The sequence below is a fragment of the Polyodon spathula genome, chromosome 22 (genome assembly GCF_017654505.1).
Source record: "Polyodon spathula isolate WHYD16114869_AA chromosome 22, ASM1765450v1, whole genome shotgun sequence".
Classification (NCBI taxonomy): Eukaryota; Metazoa; Chordata; class Actinopteri; order Acipenseriformes; family Polyodontidae; genus Polyodon; species Polyodon spathula.
Genome location: NC_054555.1, coordinates 26,448,740 through 26,467,963, shown reverse-complemented (window position 1 = coordinate 26,467,963; position 19,224 = coordinate 26,448,740). Strand labels below are relative to the sequence as shown.

The 19,224-nt window shown below is 38.3% G+C and overlaps 1 protein-coding gene across 2 annotated transcripts; it reads left to right on the top strand.

Annotated features, from left to right (window-relative positions):
* Positions 1-341: 341 nt before the first annotated feature.
* LOC121297129 (LIM domain kinase 2-like) lies at positions 342-18,054 on the top strand. 2 transcript variants are annotated; one of them, XM_041223196.1, is made up of 16 exons: positions 342-598; positions 1,505-1,601; positions 8,132-8,267; positions 9,898-10,007; positions 10,182-10,370; positions 10,631-10,736; positions 11,427-11,641; positions 11,989-12,175; positions 12,351-12,437; positions 12,582-12,713; positions 13,366-13,422; positions 14,142-14,207; positions 14,395-14,572; positions 14,722-14,777; positions 15,812-15,969; positions 16,559-18,054. In XM_041223196.1, exons 1-16 carry the CDS (start codon positions 583-585, stop codon positions 16,731-16,733), a joined length of 1,965 nt encoding a protein of 654 aa, XP_041079130.1. In that variant the 5' UTR covers positions 342-582; the 3' UTR covers positions 16,734-18,054. The 2 variants fall into 2 exon arrangements, with proteins under 2 accessions (XP_041079130.1, XP_041079131.1); XM_041223197.1 differs by lacking the exons at positions 342-598; positions 1,505-1,601 and adding an exon at positions 4,681-4,903.
* Positions 18,055-19,224: the final 1,170 nt, after the last annotated feature.

The following is a 19,224-nucleotide window of genomic DNA, read 5'->3' as shown; positions in this document are numbered from 1 at the left end:
GGGATGGATGAGGTTAGTTGCTCTAATAGCCAGGGCTCGTCCAGTAAAAAAAAACAACAGCACCACCCGATTCTAACCATAATTATTGTGACATTCCAAAGTCTAGGGATTGATAAAGGGCAACTGCCTTAGTCTGTGTTTTGGGTGTTTAATCACAATACAGTGGGGAACCGTTTGATTATCTCTAAGGTATCTGTGTAAGGTACGGTGGGCACACTGCTTGTTTCTCTGCATTGGTCCGCGACTGGCTGCGGACGGAGCGACAGCAGAAAGAGAGCCTGTGCTGGGTGTGTTTTGGCTGAGTTCCCGGCTCAGGTGGTGTTGTTTGATCCATAGTACAGGTCTCCGTACTGGAATGTTAGTAGCATGACGTCACTCGTCTTGCCAACAAGAAACTCTTTGGCAGCAGCAGCAACTGTGCGAGGTTTCAATCGAAAAGCTAACTTTAAAAATAAATACATTAAAAAATAAACAAACAAACTAGCACACTACGGTAAATACAATCTTCCGAGCTGTAATGATAGCGTATTACAATCCCGGGACATCGTGAACTAGGCAATTACAAACACACCGAAAAGTTACATGGATGAAGGCGAAGGTGAGCTCAGTTAAATATTTTATTACTGTCTTTAAAAAGAAAGTTTAAAGTGACGACATTTGCATAATTCTCTTTAGCTTTTTAACATATTGGGTATTCAGCGAAAGATGTTTAATACGTTTGTTACCCACAAAAACATTTAGTGCGTTTTTTTTTAAAATCTTGGGCTGTTTAGTGGCAGGGGAATAAACGACTGTCACTCCAAACTGTCCACAACGTATTTGAACTTAATAACATTCTCGTTGAGATGCTCCAGTCAATAATCTTTATGATTTTATTAACTTTAATGCAGTTTTGTTTTCAATTTTACCGTAGTTTTATGTATTTATTCTGCAAAATGACATGACACTCTTGCGAAATACATTTATAAATGTGTTTTCCTAAAAAAAAAAAAAAAAAAAAAACGTTTGTGTGGCTTTATTTTTGTCTAAAAATAACTCTACAAACTTCTAATGCAAACCACGCTTTGTTTTGGATTGTGATCAACGCTTAGGGCAGGGAGTTGCATATTGAGAAATCAGTGTGGTTCTTTCTTGGTATATTTTGTTGTTGCTGGTCAAAGGAACTCGTTTGTCATTTCTCTGACGGCACAGCACGACCCTAAAACACACACACATGCACTTCATTCTCGTGTAAACAAGAAAATAAGTCATGTCACCATTATATTCACTTTCCTTGCGTAAATAATCCTGAGTAAAAAGCCTTGAGTGGCATGAGCACACATGTGGCCCCGTGGACTGAAGAGGATATAGACTGTGTTATAATCTCATTACATATGGTTTTAGCAAGCACCGATGCATCCTGGTATGCACTCAGTCACTGAAGGTTTGCCCACAGGGCGTACAGAGGTGATAGATTTGCTGTCATGTCAATCTGGTATTGATTGCTCCACGGTTTCTCTTTCAGGTAAAGAGGAGTGCAGGTGTGTAGGATGTGGAGGAAGGATTGTAGATGCATTCTTCATCAAAGTCTTCAATGAAGCTTGGCACAATTCCTGCTTCCAGTAAGTACATTTTCGCCATTCATTCTCCATTGTAATGCCAAAGTGAAGGAGCCGGTATGTTTATATTTAAATATTTATTTGTGTGATGTTTACCTAGACACACCTTGACCTTTCTATGCTGTTGAACAAATACTGAATCCTTATCTTGGGTATTTCTAGATAACGTTTTTCTGTGTTACGATAGAGCACACAGCATAGAGGTGTAAAATGCATTTTCAAAAGTGACAAATAGAAATTGTACTGTTCAGAGGGCTACCAAACCCTCTCGCCATGCTCGGTGTTACTGAGTTTTTATGAATGACACATTTACAGTAGATGGTTGATTCATCATTAAATCTCAACAGTCATTATCTTGAAGACCTCGTCATTAATAATTAGATTTTTTGTAAGTGGGTTGATTTTTCAATTTGACCAAAACAAGCAATAATCTTGTGAGCAGAATCCTGGTGTTTGGGCCTGTTTGTACAATGACTGTTTATTCCAGTTCAGTGTCAATATACTGTATACTAGACTACAATGATTTTGCTGTAAAGAACAGGTGTGTTCAGCATGTATCCCACCGATATTAGTTTTTTTTCTTACTGCAGCTTATTCTGGGATATTGGCGATTAGAATGGAAACATGGTTTGTAGGTTTACGCTTAAAAATCATTTAGCAAAGTCATTGTGGGTAAATTAGGAATATAATATGTAACTTCACAGGTTTCTAATATCTTTGTATGCTTTGTCAAAGTGTGTCATTTGAATTGAATATGGTGTGTATTGAACTCTTGTCCTTTCCTTGCTGTTATGCATTTTAAAGCTGGTTCTCTTGTCTTTTGTATGCAAACTAGTGTGGGGGTGTTTTTCCTACTTGTAAATAAGGTCTGTTTGTACTGCACATATGTTAAACAGGCCAAGTTTGATGAATTAGATTTGAGTGCAAGTACAGAGTGGTACGGGTGAGAGATTAGAGATACAGATTTTCTTTTGCTTTTCAAACCAGTGCAAAGTAGCCCATCCTTTAAATATATTTTGCAAGCAAAATAGTGAGTGGAAAGTATAGGTACTTTACCTTTTTTAAATGTTTGTCAATCATATAACATGTCTTGCTGTTCTACTGCAGGCAACCTGTTGCAAAATTTGAGTCATATGTGAACCATATTGCGCTCCCTATTTAAATGGTATACTGTAACTTGCCAAATTAACAGGTTTTGCTCTTGTACGTGAGGAAACACTATTTCCCCAAAGGTACCAGGGTGGTGTTTGGTCATTGCTACTGACAGCAAATGTTATTCTTAAGATGCTTGGTGGTAAGCTGTGTTTCATTACTGTTTTAGTTTTTTGTCCACATCCACCCAAAAAGAGACCCTTTTCAGTCTTGAGTGGGAGTTGATTACACGTTGCAGAGGTATAATGATTTGTAAATTTGTTAGTAAAGCTAAAATGCTGAAATCGGTGTCAGACAGCTGTACCCCCACAAAGTCTGTCTGATCTCCTGCTTTGTTTTGCTTTTCTCTTTTACGCTCACAGATCAGCATTTAGTAGTTGCCATTCAAATATTTTTGTTTATTTGAAAACGCTTCTGAGATGAGTAAAAAGGAACGTGTCTGCTTAGTACCAACAGCACAGTTTCTGGTTTATTATGGCAAGCCTAGTGGAATTTATTTAGTTTATGGTATAAATCAGATCGGTATAAATCAGATCAGAGTAAATACACTAGTTGGGACCATTCTTTGTGTTTTTATCCCAGGAATTGCAGATTTCATGGTGTGCTGCTGTGGTTCTTAACATGTCAAATCCTTATTAAATCATCAATGCAAGGACTGTGAAATATGCAACATTTCGACAAACGTGCCTTTATCGGCAGATAACATTTGCCTGTAGTTTCAACCTGGCAGGAAGAGTCTGCAGCCGTCTTGATTATATTGAATTCTTCCCAAACGACTCCTCTGACAGTCCTGCTTTGAATAGTCAAGGCTATTGTAAAATAAGCTTTCCTCAAGATAATAGTTCCTGTTAAAGCAACTACTGCTATTTATGGGATAAACCAGCTTGCCTAACCACTGTAATACTCAATTATACACGGTGGTTGAGCACCTTTTGCCCCCAAGCAGTGCTGAAGTCTGCACCCAACATCTGTCGTCCTGTTAATTGTAGAAATGCTTTTCATGATCTACCTTGCTTTTTGCATTGTCCTGCTACATTCTAAAACACTGACGTTATTCCATGCTATCTTTTTGATGTCTACAAATCTTTAGTTCACAAGTATACTCTAGAGCATGGTGGGCTGAGCTACTGCATTCCCAGACATAGATTCAGTCTTATTGCCCTTGCACTTACAGCCAGGCATAGACTTGCATACTGTTTAAAGAAGACTTCTCTGCTGTACTCTTGTATATATTTTTGTTCTAAAACTTTCTTAATTAGTATTGTATATAGGTTACAAATAACATGACCGGTTGTACTCAAATTAAATTAGAATTGGATTTGGAATAAATATTGATTACTTGAAACAAATCCTTTAATACAGTGCCTGCTGCAATTTTTAAAGCAATTGCAAGATGTGCTGGCTGCACACTGGAAACGCTGAAGGAGTGCATATTTTTTTTTTTTTGGTAGGGAAGTAGCTCCAAATAAATTGAAGAGAGAGAAAGAGAGAACCTCGCTACCATGCCGGCTGTAGCAGTGAGGACGCACACGTTTTACTATGCCAATCATTTATCCAGTACTTTAAATATGTTTTCCTGTTATTTACACTCCTAACCTGTTTATTTCACTCTATACTTTTTTTTTTGTTGTTTTGCAATATGGTGCATTATTTTTTCTGAATACTTGATTATCTATTTTGAATTGGGGGTGGGGAAAAAAAAAAAAAAATGTCCCAGTGCTAAAACACCTGAACTGTAACTACGTCAATTGAGTAATTAATCCAATTGTCAGCAATTGCATTACCACATGGCAGGGAAAGTCATGTCATGTCATGTCACGATGTAAAAGAACACTTCATCAAGGCGATTCCTGCAAATGCAGCGTAGCTTACTCTCTGTGAGAGCAAAACTTTCGCAGTGCACTCTGTGGCATTGTGACTGATCACCATGCTAGTAGCAGCACAGGTGGAAGTCTTTAAGTGCCTTTCATGTGTTTTTATCCTGCTTGTTAAACACACTGAAGACCACTTAGCCTAATCACTGCAACAACAGCGGAGTATAATAAGGAAACTGCAAGAGCAGAGAGAAGGTTCTGAGTCTCCCGTTTCTCCTAATTGAAGATGGGAAATTCTGTTCCCACTCCGGCATTCTTCAGACTTGCAGGCAAGTCAAGGTATGCTGAAGATTAACTGTCAACTATGAAAGTTTTTAAACTTGCTTTTCGATACAATTATATATTTAGCGTAATAGTGCATTATTTAATGAGTGGGACTAAGAATAGAGATCACAAATGATGCTTTGATTTTGCTTGTTTCCATTTACCTGAAGTGATGGCTTTGCTGAATAAAAAAAAAAGCTTTCAAGATCTTCTTGACAGTCTGCTTCTGTTGATCAGATGTTGGTGTTAAGACTGGGGATGGTACAAGAAAATCCAATTGGTCTAAATGTAAAACCATTGCATTAGTCTTTCCCTTTTTTAGACAAATGAGTGGGGTTGAAACTTGGAATGTGTATGTTAGATATGAATATGTGATGGCTTGTTAAAAAATGAATGTGTTTGAAATCAATATTACAATACAGAAATACTTATGAAGTACATCTGTATACCCAGTGTAGGTGGTAGGCATTTAGATAGTAAATCCTGCTCATAAGAATTGTTAATAAGGGACAGTATATGTTAGATGGTTATTAGAATTCATACTGGGTGGTGAATTTAATTGGAACACAACAGAGAAACATGTCATTTGATTCCCTGTGCTTCCCCCACCTTTTCTGCTGTACAATCCCAGATTTATAGTGTAAGTTAAGTATATATGTAGCATCTCTCGTCGACTTCTGCAAATTATGAATTTCGTTTAATTACAGTAAATACTTGCTGATTGGTTGATACTGGAAGTACCATGCGAAGTAATGCCGTACCTGTACTCTGCCAGACAGTGGATTGGACATGTGTAGGACATTTCCCAGGCTGTTTCGCACAACGGGTGCAATGATGTAAACACAGAGTACTGTCACAGAGTGTCTGTCTGGAACCTCATGGCTCACTAAACCTGCGTAGTCACTCAACACCCAGGTCATTTTTGGTGTCCTGGTGTAGTAAAGAAAATAGATTGTGGCTAAAAGACCACACCTATTGAAAAAACCTGTTACTGGAATGATTTCTCAGACACAAAAAGACGACTTAAATTAGTTGGTGAGCTGGGGTCAAGGTCAGGTTTCTTTATTTTTGAAGAATGTTCACAGCAGAAGAATGATTCTGAATCACAGTGTTGACTAAGTCTTAATCTTTTAAAATGGGCTACTTTTCTGACTGTTTCTGAGCTAGGGTCAGCTGTACTGTCATTACAGATATCTCTGTTGGCCTTCAAGCACTGCAATAGCAACATTGAATGCCAGCAACCAACAGCCTGACAAATACTTCTGTGTGGACAAAGCCCAAGGCTCCAAATATGCAGCGCGCAGGCTTTCAGACAGCACTAGTGAACTTCTTCTGTGTCTATACTTACTAAAGTGTGTCGGCTGCTCAATATTTATTTTTCAGAGGTTTCAGAGGTCCATCCAAATGTGCTGTGAAGCATGCTGTGGAAAGAGAGGCCGTGCACATGCAGTGCTGTTTTATTTTTTTCTAGCCTGCGTTACATTTGTTTTTTCATGAACTGGGGTTAAAGTGTATTTGGGTGTTTTCTAAAACCAATTTTGTTTACTTTGGATGTTTTATTTCCTTAGCAAACAATATCAGTCAAGAGAGCAGGTACAGTATGTGAAATACTGTAGTTTCAGATTCATTTCTGTGCTGTTTTTTTTTTCTTAAATCTAATTGCAATTAATTAAATCTAATTTTGCAATTGAAATGGTTAAAGTTTAGATACATCCTGTATTCTTAAACAACAATACCTGATTCAAGGTTAAGTATGATGATCTAATCGTTAAAATACTTCTGGAAAATGAAGATAAGTCATTTAGAGGACTTAGCTGTAGGGTTGGTTTTATATTATAGTTAGTTACCTTTTACCCTTCAAGCCACTGTGTAAAAGTATTTATTTTGAGAAGCGGTTCATTGCTGCAATTGAGAATTATTTGGACTCTGTAGCAAACCTGCTTATAAATACAAGTTTTGCCAGCTTTCTGTTTTGATGTTAAATTTTACATTAGAATTGAATTCACATAGTACAGCAGGAAAGGTGTTGGCAATAACTGACTTTCCTCCTTTCGCAGACGTATTTTCCTAGAATTTTACGTGCTAGGCAGTGTAAAAGAACATGAAGCATCTTGTTTGTTAACAGCCCTAATCCGTCATTCTAGTTTTATGCAATGTTGTTATTTTATTTGCAGCAACTTTGTGTTGAGACAACCAATTAGGCCTCCAGCTTTGAACTTCAGAGGTTCTGTTTTAATATATACTGCTGATGTACTCTGGAGCTGAAGGCAGTTTCATTTATGTACAAACTTCACTACGTGCCAGTAAAATAAATTGATTTGCAAGTTGAAAGACATTGCCTGTTGGCGAAGTGCGTAACCTGTGTGCTGCCCATCACTTCACATGACCGTTTACACCCCCACAGCCTTCCTGCAGTACACCAGTCTCTCTGAAGTCATTGTCTGGGAGTGGTGCTATTTTCTCCTCGGTAAACCTCCCAAGCTTACGGTTGGGATTTGAGCATGTTGCAGCTTGCATGAAATGTAGCAGCCTGGTTTATTAAACAGATATAAGAAAAGAAGTAGCAGACCAGGGGGTGCATTCCAGGAGACGGCTTTGGTTTTGTCTGAAATCGCTCTGACTCATACTCAGAAACCCAGGCTGCCTGGAGGTGTAAAGATCCAGGAAACAATATGTTCTTGTTTGTGTCATGCTGTATGTCTGCAAAAAAAGCAACAGTCCTCTGTGCAAATACACTTCAAGATATCCCCCTGTTTTGCAGGGTAGAGCAAAAGCATCTGTGTCATGAAAACCTTTACCATATTGCAGTTCAAAAAGGGAGTCTTGCGTGTTAAAGAAATGACCGGTTTGCTGGCGATTTCTACTGCTGTAATGGTTTTGTCATGCATTGTTAGTTACCAGAAGTCAGAGGTGGCTGCTAACCCCTGATGACTCAAAATTGGACTAAAGTAAAGAAGTTTATGAATGTGTGTATTGCCATGAGGGGGGCTTATTTGTCTTGGCAAGTAAAGTGTAAATGTCGTAAGCCACTTCTGCCTACATAAGAGCTAGGACAACTCTAAGCCAAGTTCAAAGCTGGGTATAATATTTTTCTGGGTTAGGTTCCAGTAAAATGTAACCATTTTATTGCCACATTGTTTCAATCTGTGGTCATATGAGGGATAATCTCATGCAGGCTGTATTATAATTTTACTTTTTTTAGCTCTGTTTCTATTTTAATTTGTGTTTCTATTATATTTTCAGGTGTTCTGAATGTAGTGACCATTTGATTAACTGGTACTACTCGAAGGATGGCAAACTCTACTGTCGCAAACATTACTGGGAAAAATTTGGGGAGTCCTGCCATGGCTGCTCCCTGCTCATGACCGGTCCAGCAATGGTGAGTGTAATACTATCCTGCTGATGTCTGTTAAGCTGGGGTTTTGGTAGTGTTAAATTCTCCATCTCTTCTGAGTGTTTTCACTGGATCTTTTTTAAATGTACTAACAGTCTCCACTAGACCAGAGAGCGTCATTGTGTTTATTGAAAAGATTGCATCGCTCTAAACGAGTCCAGAAACACATTTCTAAAATGTATTTATTTTTTTTATTTTTTTAAGCTTCCATATCAGAAAGTGGGGTTTTTTGTACCCAGGGTAAGGAGTTGGTACTGATTTATAATTCGCAAGGCTTTTCACCTCTAGTCTAGTTCAGGTCGCAATTGAAAAGAGTTTTGCACTTCAATAAACTTGAACATACCATTTTATTCATGGTATCTGCAGTATGCCAAGGTAATTAACTACATATGATCAAACACCTTCTGTAAATAGAGTACAACTTTTTGAATTTCCGGCTATACATGCACTTTGTTCTGAAACCGCGACAGCAGCTTCAGGGCCATTCCACGTGAATGAGTGGGATGGGGAGGGGGGGAGTACCTGTAATGGTGATCCTTGAAAAAGTGCATGACATCATTTATGTGCTGCACAATACAAATTTGTCTTGAGAGCTCCTATTTACAGGCAAGCAGAAAAAGTCTAACGTTTTACAATTTGTGTTCATTCAAAAACAGTTTATTTTTTATAATCATATTGTGATTACACTAATCTCTCAAATACTGGATAAAAAGGTAGAAATTATAACCTGGACAGGAGAATTACTGTAGAATTACTGTAGAAATGCTCTTTCAGTAAAAACACACACACACACACACACACATATATATATAATTTATTTTATTATTACATTGCGAGTTTAAAGCAATGGTCTTAAGGTGAGCTGACATTGCTCTGTCCAGTGCGAACCACAGGTCAGGTAGCATTCTGTAAAGATCTGAACAGATGGACAATCAATAAAAACTCACAGTAAGTAAAGGGTATGGCTGAATTTAACAATGTAGAACAGATCATTCATCTTGCATGTTAAATGTCTCCATGTTAGAATGGTTGAAGAAATCAGCGGTGATAATGCAGAGGGGTCTTGGTATAGTGTCATACCAGATGTGGTCAGTGTGTTTTTTTGTTTTGTTGGGGGGGTGAGGTGGAGTCTTCATTCAGCCTTACTCGGAGCGGTCTGCTGAGACCTGTACAAGGTGCTGCTTTTTCACGAGTGCCGTATCAGTGTGGTAAAGCATGGGTTTGAAGAGGTACATGTTCCTATAGCTAGATGTTCATGTGCTTATTCTAGGTTGGTTTGCTTTTTATTATTTTTTTTAAACATTGGGTAAGGTATGACAGGTAAAACTATGAAGATGTACAGTAAATCATACGTATGCAGAGCTGTTTCATTACTGACTGCGTAATTAGTCAGGCTTTCAGCCAAAATTATGTTTGATTTACTAAGAGAAAAAGTGGCAATAGCTGCTAACGGACTAATTTTCATTCAGGCAAGAAGGAAAATTTACAAGTTAAACAAGTGTCTCTTGATAATCTCTTTGCTGTGCATCTCAGGTTGTGTATTGGGTTTGCTGAAGTGTTCTTGCTAACTTAGTTTTTCAGACTTGATTTATTATAACTTTGTTTGTTTCTCCAGGTGGCTGGGGAGTATAGGTATCATCCAGAGTGTTTTGTGTGTTTGAGCTGCAAAGTGATCATTGAAGATGGAGACACATACGCACTGGTAGAACGCTCCAAACTTTATTGGTAAGAAAAGGATCCATGCTAAGATTTTAAATAAATATCCCAACATTTTTTGTTTTGTTTTTTGTTTTTTTAATTATTGTTATTTGGATGCAATCTAGTTTAATCTTTTCATTTTAACACAAAAGCTGTTGTGTGATTTTATTTACCTGTCAGTTTTGTTTTTTCTCCTTGCAGTGGGAAGTGTCACCACCAGATTGTCCTGACGCCACTGTATGAAAATCTTTCCCTGAAATTTCCCCATGATTCCTTACCCCACACCGTCACGCTCATCTCAGTCCCTGCTGCCACCGATGGCGAACGAGGTTTCTCTGTGAAAATAATTGAGGATTGTACCAAAGGCACCTCCAGTGTTCAAGTGAAAGAGTGAGTATTGTCTTCCATTTGTGTGGAAGCTCTCAGTTTTAAATATCTTGCATACTTAAACCAGTAATCTCTGTGTGTATGTATTTGTCTTTAAGATAGCAATACGGGAGCAACTAATGCCATTATGATAACCTTACAGCGTTAAAACCTTGAAAGAAATGAACGCGTCTTGTAATTGTACATTCAATCTGAATAAAAAAGGCGCAGGTTGTACAGCAATCCAGTTTTCTTTATGAACCCGTTCTTCTGTGTACCTTCAGAGTCAGAGGAATTCACATCAGTCCAGAGGTGCGAAATGCTATTCACCCAGGAGATCGGATCTTGGAGATCAATGGGGTCCAAGTACAGACTTTATTGGAAGAGAAGGTAATATTGTTAAGTCCTGTAAAGCTTTTATCTGAATTTTACATATTTGCTGCTGATTGCTGTTAAATAGCTAAAGGCACAATAGCACATAAGAACACTTTTTCCCCCAATGGCCTTTAATTGGCAACGGGTTTCCAGCCTGCCAAAGCTGGGGTTTATTGTGATGTGTTAATCAGGGCTACTCTTAACAGAAAGGAAACTCTCCCCCTCTTTCCCCTATGTTATGAATGCTTTCACAGCTGACCTTTATACTTACCAACCAAAAACAAACAATTGAAAAGCTTTGTTGAGTGAGCAAGTAAGAGGTGGAATTGCAAACTCTGCCAAATTAATTCTAATAAACTTTATTTTATACCATGTACAGTGTATTGGTGCCTAAAAAATCATTGTTTTCTTTCTGTACATTGCTGGCACAGCCTCGTTTGCATGAATTGTTCATATGCTTTTACAGTTCCCAAACATCTGTATTATATAACTGACTGATACTTAATTTAATGGGGCACAAAGACATTCCAGTCCTATTGTGCAGGTTTGAGTCAAAAACCTGCCCTTCAAATTCATTTACATCAAATATCACATTTCACCTTGGTTCATTTGTGTTGATGGGCATTTCATTGTTTTTGATCCATTAGCTTAATTTACAGGGGTTGGTTCGAAAGTTTCAAGTATGCTTCGTTGCTCCTATTTTAGGTTGAAGATCTGATTCGGATGAATCAGACATTACAGCTGTTGATAGAACACGACCCTGTCCGGCAGAGCTTGGAACGGCTGCAACTGGGATCATCTCCATCACGCCTAAGTGTGCCGGCCCACTCTCGCATGAGACTTTCCTCTCCCTCCCGCTCAATCTCTGCACTGGAAAGCGGAGAAAACGTCGACAGTACGCTGAAGAGACGATCAGTCAGGTAGAGTAAGATGCTAAATGTGCCTGCGTCTAGCTGTGTTTGTGGGGGTTTTATATTGACTCCAGGAACAAGCCTTCTAAGAACATCCAGGGAAGGATGCCTGAGTGGCAGAACAACCTGACATGCTGGGGTGGAATTTATTTCCCTGTTTAATCTGTTCATTGTAGTGCTATATTTTTGCCATGGCTTAGCATTGCTATTTTAGCCAATGTAAAGCACTTTGCCCCGTATCCTACATTTTAGTTGGTCTTGGCATTTTGTATATTCTTTAACAGTGACTATGTGGTTGTTCAGAAAAATCTTATATTGTGTGTGTTTTTTTTCTTTTTTTGTGACTGTTTTTCCAGGCGAAGCAGCAGTACTTGTAAATCACCTGGTCCCTTCTCTCCAAAGGAGCATCCTGCCCTGTATCGGGACATCAGCCGCTCCGAATCTCTGCGCTCCTCCTCCAGCTGCTCTCACCAGATATTCCGGCCATGTGACCTCATCCATGGGGAGGTGCTGGGAAAGGGCTTCTTCGGGCAGGCGATCAAGGTAAGCATCTTCTGCTGCTTGTGTTGATAATCGTACGTCAGCTCTGTGTTTTTTCACAGGTGATTATGCTATGGGAGCACCTTAACAAACCACTAAAGTAGTAAAATGTTCACAATTTATAAAAGAAAGCAAATTCTTCTAGAAAAGGCTTTATTCTTGGCTTCTGTCCTTTCAGGTTACGCACAAAGCTACAGGAGAGGTGATGGTCATGAAGGAGTTAATTCGCTGTGATGAGGAAACACAAAATACTTTCTTAAAAGAGGTCTGCTCCAAATTTCAAATACGTATGATCTTGTTGTGTTTTTTTTTATTTTTTTGCATAAGATTACTTTAGTTGGGCTGTGTAAAAGTAACATCTGAAATAATTTACAGGTTATTTAAACCCTGTTATATTTTCTTTCTCCAGGTGAAAGTCATGCGGTGTTTGGAACACCCCAATGTCTTGAAATTTATTGGAGTTCTGTACAAGGACAAAAAACTGAATCTAATAACAGAGTACATAGAGGGAGGAACTCTAAAGGATTTCATCAGAGACATGGTATGTACATACCTAAAACCAAGGGTAAAGTAGCTTTCATGTGGTCGCACACACGTCATACTTCCCTTTGGCAATTCAAATCACTCTAAGTGCACAGCTGTTCAATAACTTGACAATGGGATTACTGATTGGGTTCATTGCCAGGGGATGGGAAAGGGTTGTCTTGACCAGGGTGACAATGTAAAGACCTCACTGAGCTGAATTTGTATAATTAACTATAATTTACTGTTTTGGAGCTCTGAGCTTGACGCAGCAATATGTCGCAGGGAAGGACCACTGGCCACACACAAGCCCTTTCAATCCACTGCATACACTGTGAAGCACTTTCAATGATTTATCTCAACCCAAATTGCCCACCCCCCCCCCCCCCCCCCCCCCACACACACACACACACACACACACACACACAGAAGAAGAAAGCTGGTTTATCTCAGAGTAATTTCACTTTTGATTAGAAACCAGTTTCTTGAAACATGCTTAAGTTGAGGAACTGAAGAACAATGGGTCTTTATCAAAGCAAGTTGCTGGTTCGAAACTTTGTTTGTGTTAGGAGTAGTTTTAGTAGAATAATGACGGTACTGTTTTTGATTCCAAGGAAAGGGTGTCGGTTGCCAAATAAAGGATGAACATGTTTTCCTTTTTCTAAAAACAGGATCCATTTCCATGGGAACAGAGAGTCAGCTTTGCCAAAGGCATCGCTTCCGGAATGGTTAGTGAAGCCTGCTTTTTATTTTTTGATCTTGTCTTGCATGCCTGTTTCATATCAGATTGCAATCGGACAGGGGGAGGAGATGAGATGATCCTAGGAATATTTCCTCTGTCCCTTCTCAGTCTATACATATGCTACTAGATGACTTTGTATAATTAACTCTCCATTTAAGGTGTATATTTATAAACCTTTTTTTTTCTTTTATGCTTTTGTCAGGTTTTATGATGTCAAATCACATGTTCAGTGATATTTATAGACTGGTTTGTTGTCCCCATTTGAAAGCCTGTTCTCACATTTTGTTGTGTTGATTTGATTGTGTTTAAAATGTCAGTTTAGTGTTAAACCTGCAGTTATTCCTGAGAACCCTGCTGGTCTCCAAGGCAACACACCTCTTCTTGTCAGTGTGATATTCAGTGCTTCTTCATCCAGGGGATTCAGTCACTGCTTTAGGCACAAGAATGACACTGTCTTCACTTGGGAGTGGGTTCTGATTTAGTAGGGAATGCATGCATGGTACAAGAGATACAATGAATAGGAGTGCTTGTCTGCTAAAGTGAAATAAGGTTTCTCTCTCTCTGTCAAGTGTACCCTGCCTTTCAGCCACCAGGTTACTAATAAGGACAGTGTGTTTTCCATACTAAAAAGCTTTGTACATTGTGTATGATCTAAAATAATGTGATGCTTGAATAGCTAATAGGAGAATTTGTTTCTCTATTTAGGCGTACCTGCATTCAATGAGCATCATCCATAGAGACCTCAACTCTCACAACTGCCTGGTCAAACTGGTGAGTGCCTGTTAGGTGCTAGCCAGCCATGCCATGGGGAAAGCTGAATGGTGGATCAATGTGGAAAGGAAATCCAATTAAAGAAACAAGCATTAGACGCTTTTAAAACCTGTGAGAAACAATTAATGATTTTTCAATAGAAAATGGATCACATTTTGTACAGTAATTGAACCGTGTTCTACCCAAGGACAAAACTGTGGTGGTGGCCGATTTTGGTCTTTCCCGTCTAATTGTGCGAGAGAAGAAGGGCAGCCCTCCTCCTGAGAAATCCACCACAAAGAAAAGAACGTTCGGGAGGGTTGAGCGCAAGAAGCGCTACACTGTGGTGGGGAACCCCTACTGGATGGCACCAGAGATGTTGAATGGTAAGCAGTGCAGAGACTAACCTCAGAACAGAGGGGACATGCTCTGTACAGGGGGCCTGTGGATATTGACAGCCTCAGTGAATAGCGTGCAGTCATTTGAAATAAAATACTTTTTTCTAAAATTAAATTAAGCGTTCTTTCTTTTTCAGGTCAAATCTATGATGAGAAAGTAGACATTTTCTCTTTTGGCATTGTACTTTGTGAGGTAAGAAATGTTTTTTTTTTTTTTTTTAAGCTTTAGAGGTACTCGTCATATTTACTTGAGTATTGACAAAGCATATAACATTTTGCTTTGTTATTTTGTAAATATTTGGTATCCTTACAACATTCTCAGCCAGTGTTTTGGCTTGCTATTCTTAAGTTGAAATCCAGTTTAGTTGTTATTCGGTTCTATAAGCTCTTGTTGCACAATTGGAGTATTGCTTTACAGTTTGACTTTCTCTTTGCTTCTGTGTCTGTAGTGTGACAGTTCCTTTGCATTGCTTTGTACAATATGTTTAGGGACTGTCTGCAGAAAGTGACCAGGCTTTCATTCTGCAGGATTGATTAACAGAGTAAGGTCCTGGTGTCCACAAGTCAGAAATGTGTTTTTTTTATGTTTTTTTTTTTTACTTTTGCAATCCCAGGTTCTTTTTCTTCAGTGGCAAACTACTGCAACCCAGCACATGCTTGTTTAGTCATTCAGCCAGATGTCCAAAAATTAGTTTTAAATTCAAAGTTCAGAATCGGTGCACTTATACAGTCTCCCATCTAGATCTTGATTCCTGTTCAAAACACATTCAGACGGGAATCTGTTTTTTCCTAATGGTGTTGAACTCTGTGGGTGTATCTAGTGCACCAGCAGTTCATTATCTGCAATCAGTACAAACATATTCCTTTGTTCTTTTTATTATTGGACTCCTGGTAACACTCTGTTTGGAAGGTTACACCATTTTTCCCTAGCTGAAAGTATTCTGTAAATAAAAGTATATAACCCCTGCTTTGTAATCAAACTATTACCCCAGTATGTGCAGGGAAGTTAAGCGTAGAATACGCAAAACTTTCCAATATTGCTGCTGTGTTATAGCTGCAGGTATTTGTGCTTATCCTGGGATGCACAGAACTTAATGCCTTATAATACGTATAAGTCATTCTTAGTTTGGATCTTGGAGGATGTTGTCCGTAGAGAGTAACTTCTTAAAGTTTGCACTCTTATTGAAACAAAGATAGTATGTGATGTTAACATTGTTACTTTGTCAGATCATTGGACAAGTCTATGCTGACCCAGAATGCTTGCCCAGGACACTAGATTTTGGACTGAATGTGGGAATGTTTTTGAAAAAGTTTGTTCCTAAAGATTGCCCACCTGCCTTTTTCCCATTGGCTGTGTCTTGCTGTGATGTCATTCCTGAAAACAGGTAGGTTCCATCTGCAAAGGTGATTTTTTAAATTGCATAGGTTGGTACTGTCTGAAAATCGTTGTATAGGATGTTAGAGGTTTAGACTATTTTTCAAAGGATGCACTGCTAGTGGAATATGAAGTAATTAGCAGGTTTCTTACAATGCATTGGTTTCATGCCTTATAGGAAACATTTTTATAACATTTTGTAGAATTTTAGACTTTTTCAGGAAAGTGTGGTTTGCTACTGGGTTAAACGGGATCAGCTTTATGCCATTGCAGGAACAGCATATTGCAGCTTATCTGGGACACACCACTGAAACTCCTGCCAAGAGCTTGTGAAATAAGGATAATTAAGAGCACAGAGTACAGCCCTGGAATTGATGAAAGCAACAACTACCGCTGTGTTTCACTGTATGCTTTCATCAGTGAATATGTTGCTTTCAAAAGATTTGTTTAGCCGATCAGACAATTGATTTATGTATTTTTTTTTAATCAGACTGCTCTTAATGGTTCTTCGTTTGGGAATAATGGCTTAGAAAATAGCACTAATCCACCCGTTTTACCTGTAAACTGAGCTTGTGGAACACTGCGCTTCTTGTCTGCAGACCTGCCTTTGAGGATCTGGAGGATTGTTTTGAGGCGCTGGCCCTGAACCTGGAATTGTGCATCCCTCTCCCAGCCAAGATGGGAGAACTGGACCACAGCCTTTACAAACTGCACAGCCCACCCCAGACCCGCCTGCCAGAGAATGGAATTTTAGCTGCTGACACCAGCTTGTAACATGCAGTACAATACGTTACAGGGAAGCCAGAGAAGTCACCAATTACAGATTCTCCCCACTGTGGTCCTCCTGAGTAAATCAAGTCCTAAGCTGGATTGAAGATTTCATGAATGAATCTGTAGTGTAACAGCATTTCAGCCAATTATCAGTATGACTCCCATCTCTCTTGCGTGTTAGACAATGTACAGACGGGATTAAAACCATTGGCAAATTGTATGTGAAGTGGAAAAGCAGTACTTTTCATAAAGCCCTTGATATTGGATATGGTTTTGATCAAATGGGACTAGTTTACAGTATATGTAATGCTAATTTAGTAGCCTTACTAATATACATGACAACTAAAAATACATGTTTGCAAGTATATTACTAAACTTGATCTTTTTTGCAGTATCTGTATATTTGGGTGGAAATGGCTTGATTCTGTCTAATTTATTTCAAGGTCATTGCAAGCCCTGAACTAAATGATTGTGGACATGTTTGTAAGATACAAATGTATATATCTCTATGTATTATACAAATGCATGGACATATTCAGTTCCTAATTGGGAAGAGGTGAGATTAAAACAATGTTTTCTGTAACAAGCATAAAGTAAATGCATGTAGACTGTGAAATACTGTATAATACATGTCAAATGTGCAAATATTCTTGTTTTACAAAAAATGTTGAGGTACTGATCTCTGCAAGTTGTAACCACTACAATATAGATAATTTAGTGTTATCCACCACACTAAAAGATGTTCAGGAAATAAAGGGTTAATACAGGCTGGAACATCATTTAGCATTGTCTGGGGGTTTTTTAAGCTCTTTTGTTTTAGTATTTTAAAAAGTGAACTTTGAATGCCAGTGTATTAAAAAGTCAAACAAATGAGTGAGGTTTAGGAATAAGTAAAATACATTGTAATTTCCTTTCTTTTAGACGCGAGACTGCTAGAATTGGTGCATTACAAACAAGGGAGAATGTACTTTTCTGTTGATTTGGATCTGCTAGTGATTTAAGGGACTGTAGTTTTTCTATATTTCTAGACCACAAGAGGGCGCAGGTGCTCCACACATCCAGTACAGTAAACCCTAAGTACACTGCCATTGAATGAACACTTTTCCATTATTTATTGTAACTCTTAAAAGGCTACCCTATGGTAAGTAAAAAGTTTCAGTTTCTTATACTATACACTTAAATAAAATAAGCAGACATATGTGCATTTTATTGCTGTGTATGATAGATGTATAGATTCGTTTGGCAGTCTGCTGTTTGGAGCGGATTTCTCTTTCCTATACCTGTGCACACTGGGCTCGGAGCATTTTAAAGGTAACAAACATAATCCTGGTGACGTGTTTCTTTTGTGTCGTTCTTTATATGTGAATGACTGCATGGTCTCAGTTCCTGTAACCTTGCTTTTATTAGGTAACTAGAGTTACATTTAGTATCTTTATTTTTCATGTGAGAGCTCAGACTACAGAGCAGACCCAAACACATTTCACTTTGATACAAGAACTGCAGAATCTCAGAGGAGCTTGGGTACTGTTCTGGAAAGTGATAGAAAGCGTCTGTTGTAATATATGTATAGATATAGAGATATAGATGGAGATATATATATATATATATATATATATATATATATACACACACACACACACACGTATAGATGGATTAAGTTTAAAAAAAAAAAAAAAAACTTATGTAATCCAGTCTATGAACCATTTTGCTACCACAGTTTTTATATGCCTTTTTAAAATGTATTTGTCAGAAAATAAGATGCATATCGTAATCTCACTTTCCGCTTCCTTAAACATGCTTTGTTAACATTGTTAATACCATTGTTGTTGTAGCAATTAAAGCCCCTGGGAACCTTCCTTCACAGATAATTATACGTTGTTGTTGAGATGCATACAGTATGCAAGCCATTCTTTGTTTAATTAATAACTCATCAAATGTTATCTGATGAAGGGTGACACGCCGTAGATTGAACTCTGCAAAAACAAACTTTGGACAAACATTTCGGAGGCAGCATTCCACTGATCCAGAACATAACATACCCTTACCAACATGCACATGGTATTCAAATGGTACCAAATATAATATATAACACACATTTACCAACATGCACAAGTCATTAAACACATTCTATTGGTGTGACCAGGAGCTTCACTGAACAGTGAAGATAACAAAGACAAATGATCTAGTTTGAAACCGAGGCAGTCCAGCATCCATACTAGAACAAGGATTCCATCATTCAGCATTGTAAAATGGCAGGAGCACGGAGGCAAGATGTCTTCCTGGCCCCAGCTCTGAAGTTTTGCAGTAACAGGATACATTATACCTTGCTTGTTTCTTTTAACAAAATTTTGCAGCTGATGTTTTATATAGAGAGATTAATAACAGCAAAAAAATAAACCAATTGCTATCTTTACTAGAAAAATGTATTTGCTTCAAGCAATTGAACAATACTGAACGCAGGTTAAAAAATTTTATATTTTTATTTTGTTTGTTT

What these genes read in the sequence shown, in the direction of transcription:
- LOC121297129 (XM_041223196.1), top strand. An exon ending in GGCACCAGAGATGTTGAATG is followed by an intron (nt 14,573 to 14,721) that starts GTAAGCAGTGCA and finishes TTTCTTTTTCAG; the next exon opens with GTCAAATCTATGATGAGAAA. An exon ending in GATGTCATTCCTGAAAACAG is followed by an intron (nt 15,970 to 16,558) that starts GTAGGTTCCATC and finishes TCTTGTCTGCAG; the next exon opens with ACCTGCCTTTGAGGATCTGG.